The sequence below is a fragment of the Pygoscelis adeliae genome, unplaced genomic scaffold (genome assembly GCF_000699105.1).
Source record: "Pygoscelis adeliae isolate BGI_AS28 unplaced genomic scaffold, ASM69910v1 Scaffold46, whole genome shotgun sequence".
NCBI classification, from domain to species: domain Eukaryota; kingdom Metazoa; phylum Chordata; class Aves; order Sphenisciformes; family Spheniscidae; genus Pygoscelis; species Pygoscelis adeliae.
This window is the reverse complement of record NW_008824931.1, coordinates 188,547-201,107: the sequence shown is the minus strand read 5'-3', so window position 1 is coordinate 201,107 and position 12,561 is coordinate 188,547. Positions and strand designations below refer to the sequence as shown.

Sequence of the window (12,561 nt, the reverse complement as noted above, 5' to 3'; positions counted from 1 at the left end):
GGTAGCTTTAATGAGGAGAGATTTACATGGTCTGAAATCATGATAGACTGTAATATTTCTTCGGTGACTGAGACGGCTAATGAGAACAGATGGCAAACCTACAGGTATCAGCATGGGAAAAAGGAGCTGACAAATGTCAACGTGACAAAAGAAATGAACTCTGATAGCTTGAATGTGAGTTTTATTAATACAATTTGAATCCCCGTGATTTCCCTGTATGTACACAAGGAGAGCAATTCTAAAAACAAAACAATCGCGACAAAGTCTTTTTTTATTCCCTTTCCACATGGATAAGAACATCACAATGCTCTTGGAAGGAAGGAATGTGCATTCATTCACCTTGATACTTGTAAAACGCAAAGAGAACTGGATAAGAATCTAGCCTATGATAATTTACTCATTCTTCAGAGTTAAAACGACTGGCAATTATGAAGTAAAATACCAGCATAAAACATCCACAGCATTAGAGATAAAATTTATTTTTTAGTATCACTAAATTAACACAATATTCAGACACTATATAATACAGGAGGAACAAGAAACTGACTGAAAGCTCATGAAATACTAACTGATCCATTTTTTAATATGTCTAGACTACTGAAAACCTCACAAAATTAAAAATAGAAGTATTCTTGTTATTCAGGCTAGCTTTTGACATTTTTCAGTCCTATCTTCCATTCCGCTGGTTATGTAAGGATTACATTTAAGCTAAGTATTTTATGATTGCCCAGATTTAATATTTTCATTTATACAGGAATTAAAACGGGTAGCTGTAAGTTTTGATTTTTATTTTGTCTTCAGGCTAAATGATTTGATTTTTTAAGTCAGCAGAATTTTCAAGATAGCTGGCCTTCTATACTGTAGTCATGCATCTAAATGGAATATAAAGACAAACCTAAAAGATTTATTATAGGTTGTAAATATGTCACTAATGCAGAATTACTGGACAATACACATACAACTGGTGCCAAAAAAGCTTTTAGCTTTGTTGCTGAACTGGATTCTTTAGTGCTGAGAAAATGAATTAATGGAGGACTTGGAAGGGGGAGGGGGGGCTCTTTCCCGTCTTCGCTAGTAAATCAACCACACTATAGAGTCATACAAAAGTAAAAGGCAGCCTCGGAGATTAACATGTTTCCAAGTATTTATAAGAAAAAAAATGCCATACTGGAAGTTATAAATTATTATCAGACATGTAACATTTTTCCATTTAACAGATACAAGTGAAAAGCTGCTCTGTTCAGAATCTAGTTCTCAAAGGTGGAGAAAAGAAAAGACGACACCATTCTTCATCTTATTCTTTTCTAATTTCAGTGGACTCTACAACTTTGCTTTAAACAGTACTGTTTGGAACTAAAAATACTACTTTCTTAATTTAGAAAGCCCAGCAGGGCATATTAACAGTTATGTAACACCATGTAGCATATGCATGCTATTATGGCAACATATCAATTTTAAATGTAGATATAAACATTTTTTTTTACTTCTATATAAGTTAACTGTCCTGGGCAAGTTAGATATTGCAGTGCATGCAGTATAGGAATCTTACCAGTTCTTGTTTCACTGGATGTTCCTTTGGATTGATTCCCTGAGTAGCCAAGTATACTACAAGAAAAAAAACATGGTTTTTTTGAAACTGAAGGCTGTCATGACTGAGGACCCAATCAATCAGTCACATAGGAAAACTGTAGTTTCCACATAAAACCATTAATAAGAATTAGAGTTAATTATGTTGTTAAATATCTGACAAAATATTATCAAATATTGCAGCTAAAAAAAAAAATCTAACACGGTTAAACTTTCTGTCCTTAAAAGGACAGAAAAGGTTGCCATGAAAAAACAGAAACATCCCCATATATGTACAAAGTCAGCTTTTGTAAATACCAATTTTTGATTTGGAGTTTCAACATCATTTATCCTATGGATGGCAATAATTTGGGTCCTCAGGGTAATTACAAGTTTCTAATTATTTGGCTATGAAATATGATTATTTAACGTTTGCAGCTGTCTAGAAGGTGTTCAAATGGCAATCATAAATACCACTTTTTCCTCCTACCACATACTTACCCCAGAACATTGAATTTAACGTGTACACTGAAACCAAATCCATCTTTGCTTGCTCAAGAGGCTCTAACTAGAATGAAAAAAAACCACCACATTTGCATGTTTTTAAGCAAGATGTGCACAGATTTTACTAATATGCACATTTTATAATTGTGAATGTATTCATAAAAAAATACACACTGAATGAGCACATTTTTGCACCACAAGTTCACTGAGACCATGTCTATGCCTATTTCTGTGCCATCCCAGAACCATTCTCTCCTCTGCAAGTATTCATGTCATTTTCCCAGTCTGATGTTAAATGCCACAGTCCCATATGGCCAAAAGCACAAAAATCTCTTGACATGTAGCTCTTAGACTACTGTTCCCATAGTCAGAAATAAGTCCCTATTTTTCTACAGACACTTAATTCAAAATAGTTGTTGCTATCAATGGAAGAAAAAAAAGTCTTAAGATTGCTGAAGCTCAAATGTGAATATAGTATGCTACAGACAATCAATGAACATTAACACTACACATGGTAGACTGTGTGTTCATCACATGCTGGAATACTTAGGGCTGTAAAACAAAGAAAGAATAAAGGTAATGAGGGGTTTTTTCCCTCAACTGTCAAAGTCAATTTATTATTTTAGTCCTATAGGATTTCCAGAAACTCCGGTAACATCATTGTACAGCTCACTAGTTCTAACATGGATACTGTCAAAAGATCGGTGTTGTCAAGACTGTTTTCTTCATAATTTATTTGCATTAGAAATCCTCAGAGGATAAAGAAGTTCCCTCATGTGCTGGCTTTTTCTTGCCCTAAAGAAAGAAATTACATGTTAGGCTTTAACTGTTAAAAGATAGAGAGGCTTGTATGAAGTCTTCAGGCAGTACCTTGCCCTGTCTTTATGCCCTGAAAAAACCCAAATTTTACAGACTTGTACTTATAACATAGCTAGAGGAGGCAGCTCAGTTTTTCAAGCACCAGGTTCTGCAAGTCTAGACTTCTAGAATCAGATCAATTCTCACTGCTGTCAATTCACCTTTACATCCTTCTGGGTATACCAAGTTCCATTAAGTTTGTTGTGAAAAGGTCTCAGACAAAAATGTGAATGACCTCTCCGTTATGAAAGAGCACTCGACATGCACTTTGAGGAAGGTCAGGAATAAGCTAGAATGTCCTCTACATAAATGACTCACTGGTAGGATCATTACTTTCCAGCTTGGAAGAGCATATATTTCATTGTTTAGTTTGTAAGACTGTCTGGATATCTTAGAAATGTAAGAATTTCAAATATTAGCTATCGAGGGTAGGAAGTGTTGTATTTCTTATTTCTCTGTGCAGCGGCTAGCCTAACAGACCCTTTTATTTCAGTTCAGGTTCCCAGGTATTCTTGTATTAATAACAAAAAGGTTGTCAAAAGGAAGATTATTTACCTTTTGGAGAAGCTCACTCCTGGAAACTGACATCATTGTCTTCAGCATCTCATCTACACAACCAAGAGATTTTTCAAATGCTGCAAGATAATCGTGAATTTCAGTGGGGTATTCTTCCGTATTAATATCATCTTCTGACATTTCCATCTGGAAAGAGGAAACAAAACTAATAATCCTTTTCGTCAAGTCCCTACAGAGTCAAAAGACTGTATTTTACAATACAAAGTATTAGCATTCATTCATTATACATTAAGAAATGCCTGCTTCTTTAGAGTTCTAGCAGGTAATGTCAATAGTGACAAAGTTAAGGGTCCTATAATTTCAGGGATGTCTCCTACCTGCTGTGCAAAATGGCATGAAGGAGCATTACAAATGACATGGCTGTAGTACCTATTCTTGTAACAGTCCCAAACCAGTATTTAGCTTTTATGGTCTGTGATAGAAAGAAATTATTTGCTTGTTTAAAAGAAGTGCTCTATAAATCACAGTATATAAAGAGCTACACCAAGCAACAGGCAGGACACTAAAAAAACCCGGGGAAAAAAAAAAAAAAAAAAACCACAACACCAAAAAAACAGGGATATGGCTTCAGCCTGTCTTAGAAACAGACATTACTTCAGCTTTAAAGTGGTTATGCAGCACCAGTTATGTCAGGGTCAGTTACATCTTCCAATGCTAAATTTAGGAGTTGGTCCAAGAGATTCTTCTTGTGAACCCTGTATCCAGTTTTCTGAATTCTCTATGGGATATTATAATCTGCGATATAACTCTAACAAAGCTGAGTTGATTTTGGGATTTCAGAATACTCTGGAAATCTTGTAGACGCATCTATGCATAGCAACTGTGAGATAAGCAAAGATGTGAAAAATCCCAAAGCACTCCTTTTTTGATCCCAGCATTCATGGTAACATGGCATGACTACTGCCAAGCCATCTGGCTGCTGGCTTACAATCAATATCTTTAATTCCTCTCAAATCATAAATCACATATTCTCTTGAGCAGTTAATGTTACTTAAAGCTATGTTACTTTCTACAACTTCTACTGATTGAGCAACAATATTTTGAACATTATAAGGAAAGAGAGGAAGAAATACATCATTTTCCTGCCCATTTGGTGAGCTGCATCAAGAGTAGTGGGAGCACCTGGATCACTACAGTCCTTCCTACTTAGGATCACTGTGATGATCCCACTACCCAGCTGCTGAGTAGAGAGGGCAGGAACACAAGTTGGAGAAACTGCACTTTGAAAATTTGATCTATGAACACCAAGCCATACAGCCAGTGCAAACAGCAAGGAAACAGCAAACAGCTGTCACATCACTGGAGTTTGTTTTAGATAAAGATTTGATCTTTCCCTCTTCCTGGCAAGAGCGTTTTATGTGTAGAGAGGTTTCTTTTTATTTATATTGTCTCCTGGAGGTCAAACAGGAGGAAGATTGGAAGGAAAAACAGTGTGGAGCTACTCAAGCTTGTCTGCAACTCCAGTTTTAACTGCACCAGCGTGATTCCAGAAATATGATCAGCCAGTTAACAAGCCCAGTTTCACTGCTGTTGTTTGCATAGTTTAGAATTATAATCCTATTCAGCTGCATGACTTTTCATCCTGGTCAGAGCTCTTTTTCAGATTGAGTACAGAATCACAATGCTAACCATAACATGTTGAAGGTCCCCTCCCTACCCCAGCATGTAACTCACACATGTAAATACTGTTTCAGTCAGCTGCAGCAGACCTAAGCAAGAAAGCTGAGCTGGGCCTACAAGATGCTGCCGACAGAAAGGCAAAATACCAACACAATTACTTCTGCCATTTATGATAGTATTGTTTGTGTTTCGTTCTGTCCTGGCCATCTGCATTATAATCACCCTTGTTAGGTTGATTAAAAAAGTCCAGAAACACTGTTTGTTGTTAACTTTTAGTCATATAATACAGCACAAAAAAATACTCAGAGCTACAGAAGAAACATCTTCCCAGCTGTTAATACAGTTAAGCCTGGTTAGAAGGTATCTGTCAGTACACATTTACACATACAGGGAGAGAGGTGTAATCCAATCCAACAATCATCTACAGAGCTTACCATCACTACGATACTTAATCTACTATGGTCTTAATTTGATAGACATGCACGAACATACCGAAAAATTCCAACTTTTCCTCTTGCTCTTTATCAGGGCATCCAGCACCAGCAAGTGCAGGAAAAAAACCCACCAACAAACTCCTGTAGCAGAAATGTGTTACCAATAAAAACTAACGAGCTATTTTGCAGCAGTTGCAAGGATAAACAGTCACTAGAGCATATATGATATTCTTTCCAATATCCCAAGCTAGACCTAAAGAATGAGACAGAGAAAGAATAGGAAGATAGAAGGAAAGATAACAGATACAGTCCAAAACGTATTTTTCTATGATTGCTGTCTCATGAACCAGAAAGAATTGCTTGCCCTCATCTCACAATGTACTTGACACTGTCAATTAGCAAGGAAAGGGGAAAAACGCATCAGCCTTCAATGGAACAAAGCTGCACATTAGCCTGTGTGTAGTACCCTTCATTGATAAGTCCACTCCCTCTGCCCAGGGAGAGGCAAGAATTTGTTGAACTTGTGTTTTCTGTCCATTTCAACAGGACTTCCTGCTGTGTAGGGACCTCTCTCTTTTCATCAGACTGTTGTTTCAGCATTACTAATCTCTAAGCAGGATATGTTACAGTGTTGGCACATGCCAACAGTAAGGCAGCAGTCAACAGCCTAAAATAGTTTTGATAACATTAAATCAACAAGAGCAAACTTACACTACATTAGAAAACGTGTACACCGGAAACTCCATAAAACTGCGTCTGCCAAAATCAACACACAGACTGCACAGTCACACCTGCAGAATGACAAAGCCAAGGATGGGAGGAAGTAAGACCACATCAGTGATTCTCTAAACATACCTAAAGGCTGCACTGCCCTCGATAGTTATGTCTCAGTTATTAAACCACAAACAAAATTTTCCTCAAATTTACAAGTTTTTCTCTATATATTTTGAACAAGCAGAAATTTAATTGAGTTCCTGAAGTCGATGTTTACTACACAGGTTTTCTCTGTTGGATTTGCTGACTTTCAACCAAATTTTATTTGGCACAGAGATTCTGCTTAAAAAAATTAAGGGCAGTACAAATATTCAGGTAAGAGAAGTTACGAAAAATACTTGCTGGGTAAGCATGTGAACAATGGTGAACTCTAAGGGAAATAAGGATAAGACAGCATTTTCATTGTCAAGTAATAACACTTACGATGCAGAACACGTAATCTGTGGTTGTGCGCATGATGATAATACTTTATAAGATCTTTAATTTTGAGAATGCAAAGGAAAGTTCACAACCCATAAACATAAAATAGAAAAGGCCTACTTTGATTAAGGTCACTGAGGCAAACAAATAGTGATGAAAAATGTGGTATGACTTCATAACATCATTCTACCAGAAACAACTTTCCCTTTTAACCCTGAGCTCAAAAACTGCCATGTAGTTTTTGGGAAAACAGCATAAAAGAAAAATATATTCGAGGAAGAAAAGTATTTTAAATCACAAAAGTAAACCATTTTCATGAGAAAACTTATTCATTGCATTTAAGTCTGATCAAAAATTGTCTTATAAAATGAGTTTCCACAGGTGGAAAATTTCTGAAAATTCTGAAATTTCTGAAAAATTCAGAATAAATTCTCGTTTCTTCAAAAGCATGACTACATTTATGTGAACTTCTGCTTAGAACACCTTGTTTTCTCTCCAGTCAACATAGTATAAATCAGAGCAAGTAATACGCTCAGCCTGCAAAAAGGGAAGGGAGGGAAATATCAGACATTATGAACCACAGAAAAGACACAAATATGAAAAGGAGAAAGCAAGAGAAAATACGTCCTCTTCTGCAGCCTGTATAAAAAAAGACTAAACGGGTGACAGAAGCAGTTTGCCGTAGTGCTAATGTGGCTATTGATCTAAGATGCAACTGTTAAATACTGTATTGAGGAAGTTTAAATAAAAACAAACAAAATACAGATGATTGTTCACAATACAGCTAACAAAATTGTCCATCTTCACATTTATCTTTCAGAATGAAGAGAAGTAGTCTGCAGACTCCTTTCAAGAAAAGCACACCCGTGACTGGCTTACAAAGGTAAGAACAGGAAAAAGGGAAACTGCAGACAATTTGCAGGTGGCTTTTATGAATAATCTTTGAATATATCTGGTGTTTTAATACAAGCCTTAGAAAGTAATTGACAGCTGGCTTAAAAAGCAAAACCAAATCTCCCTTCCTGCCCACCCCCACAGCAAAACTGTTTCTGTCATACTGAAAGAGAGAAAACTCTGATTAGGCCCTGGGTACCTCTATGAGAGATTTTGCTGAAGATGCGTGGTGAAAGTAATGGAAGCTACATGCATATATCAATGTGGCAGTAGGAACCCCCAAAGACAGAATTAAAAAATGCTTAGTGTCAAGCACATGGTTTTCAACTGGAGTTAAAACTGCCAAGTTCAGGATAAAAATGGTGTATTTCAAATATTTTGTAACAGGCAAACAGAAGACACAAAAGTAATTCAGCATCCTTCGTTCTGCTTAATATTGCAACTCACTTCACACTTCATATTAATTCTTAGCCTGTTTCTTAAGCACCAGAAGGTCTCGTCTTCATACTGAGCTCAGATCTTTTATTTTTTCAGAATATTCATTTAACAAAAATCAGATTAGACTTTCCTCCTTTTCATGGATATTTACAGATTATATAAAGAAAACCAAAACAAACCCAAAACTTTTTGGTCAGGGCATATAAAAATGCTCTCAAATTCAAAACAAATGCATTAGCAACATCAATATGACAAACCACCTCTGTCAGCTCCTAAAAACTGACAACTGTCCTCCCTCTCTGAGTTCTGACTCACAATCTGCAGTGAATGTTGCTGATCTGCAAGCACAGCAGAGATGTCCCTTCTGCTCTTAACGCTGTAGTTCACTGCTGTGTCTATGGGATAACAGAGCAACAAGGAACAAGCATCTTAAATTTAAAGCTACCAGAGATCATGACTAAGTTTTTTGACCACAAACCTCTTTTGGGCAGAGAAATCCGTTTTATTCCATGTTTGCAAAGCTCTAAGTACGATAGGCTCTAATCCGCGACACAGATTCCTCAGCATTATTGCTGCATAGTAAATAATTAGTTGCCCGCTAGTCATCACTGTGTCCACAGATCTGTTCTGCTACTAAAGGCTTTCAAGCCAGCTTGGGGCAGCTGGAGGGCACATCTAGTACAATTAGTCAGAGCGCTCTTGCAACGCCAACTCACAATCTTGTTTGCAAGAAAGATTTCCATTGCAAAAGTAATTATGCCTACCATGAAATACCAAGTATGCACCAACGGGCTTATCTTGATCCCCTTAAAAATATCCCAACTCAAGCCATGGTAGTTATCCAATGCATTCTTTGCACAATATTACAAATGGGCAACAGCCAAGCAATCATTTTTAACCCTGCCTTCAAAGCTAGGTTCCAGTCGCATCCCAGCGTACACAGAAGAACCCTGTGAAACAGCTCACAGCCATCAGGCTCTTGTTGATGCCACTGAGATGAAGTCTCTTCAGCCTCAGAGGATTTGCAAAGTTTATTCTGATCTGTCTTAAAAGAAGACTAAAATTTAAAGGGAGGTAATAGTATTTTTGAGGCTCGCTTATGCTTCAGCCCATGGGGAATATCACATGAGAAAACAGGTATCTCAGCTTGGCTTAAACAACTCGCATTCACTGCAGCCCCACCTATATCCACACAAACCAACTGTGACGTAAACCTTCAACTCGATCTGCGTGATTTGTAAAACATTTTTATCCTCTGTAATCAGCCGTCCTAGATTCCACATCTTTGATGACATAGTCATTTCATCTTCTGAAAATATCCAATATACCCTGGCTCTTGTTCAGCTCCAACCTGTCAGTACACCCTTCAGTAAGTACAATGATAAAACCAGCTTTCTTTAGGTATGTCCAGGACGCTTCTTGGTGAGAGGTTGTCATAAAAGCCTCACACTCAGACTATGCTACCACAGCTCAGTTCAAGACTGGGGCTTTAAACTGATGTTAAATTTGTATATCTAAACTGGTCTTTAAAACATATACTTCTGGTTGCACTTAACCTAGCAAGAACTTCTTGCTAGGTTACAGCAAAATACTGTCTCTTTGCATAAAACACTTTACACATCGTCAGAGTGGATGAAACTCAGAGTGGATGTCTGTATTCTAGTGGGTTTTTGTTCATGACACCAATCAATACTGAATATTTCTGTCCTATCAAATTTACAGTGAACAGGAAATAACCTGCCTCCACTCTATAGCTCTTGTACGCTCTAAACCATGGAGTTTACTACCTCTTCTAAAATTTGCTGCCACTCTCCACTGGTATCAGCACCATGAATATCCAGAATTAAAGCCAAGGAATTTTTTAATCCTTTTAAACTGCTGACCTCCTTTGTTTCCTTTAGCCACTAGTCCCACAATGTGTGAAAAAGTACTTCCTTTTATCAGAATTCAATCTCCTGTATTTGCACTTCATGCAGTACCTTTCTCTACTGTTTAGAACAGCGACCCCAATCTATTTTTGGCTGTTCATTATTTGACTGTGCTAACAAGATTCTGTTCAACTATTAGAAGCATATTTACCCATTTTTTGGTTGAACATAATGCAGTAACTGTGGAATTTGCATCAATCTTATTGATGCAGGAGAAAAGCAGGGAAAATCTTTTCTACCTATCCCCTAAAATAGAATTTAACAGCTGATAACCTGACAAAAAGGAGACCAACTACTATAAGCAAAGAAAAGGGATGCGCAAAAATCACAGAAATGGGGGAGCAATAGGGAAAGCTCATTTGGGGACACAGAGTTTTCATAGGGATTGAAATAGATTAAATAAAACATTGTAGGACAGAGATTATAGGAGAGATGCCCTCTGGCCTGTCACAGGAAGAAAGGGCATGGCAGTAACCACAGCCTGACACAGAAGGGAGAACAAAGAACCAGGAGAACAGAGGAAGATGGGAAAAAGGAACCCGAGCAATTTCCCAGCACAGAAAAAAGGAGCTTATACAGAACAACATGCATGGGGAACACTGCCAGCAGAATGCCTCAAAGCAAGCCTGCATGCAGAATGGAGGAAAGCAAATAGTTACAGTGAACAAAGAGAGCTCAGACAAAGGTAATAAAGTCTGTAACCACAAAGGTTTAATAGTCTTATCACATCTCCTTGGCATCATCTCTAAAGTTCACAATATCAAGCTTCGCTCTCATTGTTACCCCTTGATCGGTCACCTTTGTTTCTTCTCTCTGTGCTGCCTTTTCCAGCTCTGGTTCTGCAGCGTCTACCTGGAGCTGTGGTGACCAGTACCATTCCAGTGCTTGCTTTATTTATTTAAAGGAATTGATGTTTTTCTCAGTTCACCCCTCCATTCCATATACGTCCTACAATTTTCTACTGCTGCCATTAAAAACAAACAAACAAACAAACAATCTGTACTAAATGCTGGCAGTTCATATGAAAAGTAGACCAACTGTGAACAGATGAAGAATTGATTCTAAAAATCTTAAACCATTTTAAAGAGACATGTTCTTATCAGAAAGGTTTGTGTGATTTCTGCACCACATTTCTGATAGGAAGCCTGAGAATTCCAACAAGCACTTTCAAGTTTCTCATGTTCTGGGGTATAGCCTTGTGTTAAGTGCTTTCTGATTTCTTTAGCAAGGGTCATACTGCCACAGGATTAGCAATATCCAAGTATTTTAGATGGGAAGCGTTTTTTCATATTTTTAAAGCTAAGAAATGTGCCAGACACCTTTCAATTTTGATTTATTTTACAATTGATTCTTTTCATTTTTGTTTGTCTCAAAAATGAGGCCTTTTAATTAGCATAGTCTAAAGTTTAATTTGCAAGTCGAAGTCCCTTATTAAGTTGCTAGCAGCAACTAAGCTTGCAGTCAGAGAGCTGTGACAAAGTGTAAGGAAGGGGACATCTTCACTTTTGCAGCACATGAGAGAACCTTAACAAGATCTACTTTATTACAAAGTACTCGAGCTTAGTAATTTTAAGTATCACCTGCCTTTCTGTTAAGGGAAAAGAGTGCTGCTGAACTATTTTAACTGTGGCCTGTACGTGCAAACCGTATCTTCTCTTTGAAAAACACACTCTTCTTACAACAATTACCACATTCTCAAGGCTCCTCGAGTTGCAACACTATTTTACTGACTTTTAATAGGAATGTAACCATTTACTGCCTACAGTACAACCTTCCTAGGTACAACCATCCTCAAGGCATGACGCCAGCTGAAAAGCCTATAGTCTATATTCTCTTTCTCATGGGTAATTAAACAAGTCATACATTAAACTGTGTTGATGCTAACAGAATCGGTACCGCACACAACTTGACCCTCAGTTCTGGGAAGTTACGGAGGAGTGCCCACGCATTTGGGACAGTGCAAACACAACAACTTGGACTGTTTAACATTGACTTACAGCTCCCCTGGAAGGCTAGTTTAGCTCTTGGACCACGCACAGGTTCCTTGATCACATGCATACCAGGTGAAGTAGATACGAGTGCAAACCGAGGCTTTCCCAACAGTTTATAACCAAAATCTCCTGTTCTAACACGTCTTTGTGAGAGATGGAACACCTTACCGATCCTTTAGAGACGTGGTAAAATGCGATGTTAGCATCTGACCCGACGTCCCGAACGCGTTCAGTCACAAGATTTCCTAAAGGAGCTGGGTGTACCCCTGAAGACCCACCCAGGGCCGCTGCTTACAGCACACCGCCGTGGTTTGACACTAACCTTTTCTGACAACCTCACTCCCGCGTCTCTTCGCAACAGACTGAAAACCTAGGGGGTCGAGATAACCCACTCGTGAACAGCCATCGGAGGCCCTGACTCCCGACAGCACGCTTCCCTTTCTTCAAACGCCTCTGGAAAACCCTAAAACCACAAGAAGCGATCTGACCGCGTGTCTAAGTCCTGCCCCAACGACAGACCCTCACTTCCATGCCTCAGGCCCACCGCCGGCCCGGCCC

General features: G+C 38.2%; 1 protein-coding gene across 3 annotated transcripts in view; it reads right to left on the bottom strand.

Moving 5' to 3' along the window:
* The window catches only part of C1D (C1D nuclear receptor corepressor), a 14,336-nt gene extending 1,855 nt beyond the window's left edge, over window positions 1-12,481 (bottom strand). The window contains exons 1-5 of one of the 3 annotated variants that reach the window (XM_009325011.1): window positions 6,270-6,355; window positions 5,617-5,811; window positions 3,484-3,630; window positions 2,068-2,134; window positions 1,550-1,605 (exon numbers count right to left, since the gene is read on the bottom strand). In XM_009325011.1, coding sequence (XP_009323286.1) covers window positions 1,550-1,605; window positions 2,068-2,134; window positions 3,484-3,630 — 270 coding nt within the window. In that variant the 5' untranslated portion in view covers window positions 5,617-5,811; window positions 6,270-6,355. Of the gene's footprint in view, window positions 1-1,549; window positions 1,606-2,067; window positions 2,135-3,483; window positions 3,631-5,616; window positions 5,812-6,269; window positions 6,356-12,325 lie in introns of those variants that run through there. The other 2 variants (XM_009325012.1, XM_009325013.1) reach the window with 2 other exon arrangements.
* Between the last annotated feature and the right edge of the window lie 80 nt (window positions 12,482-12,561).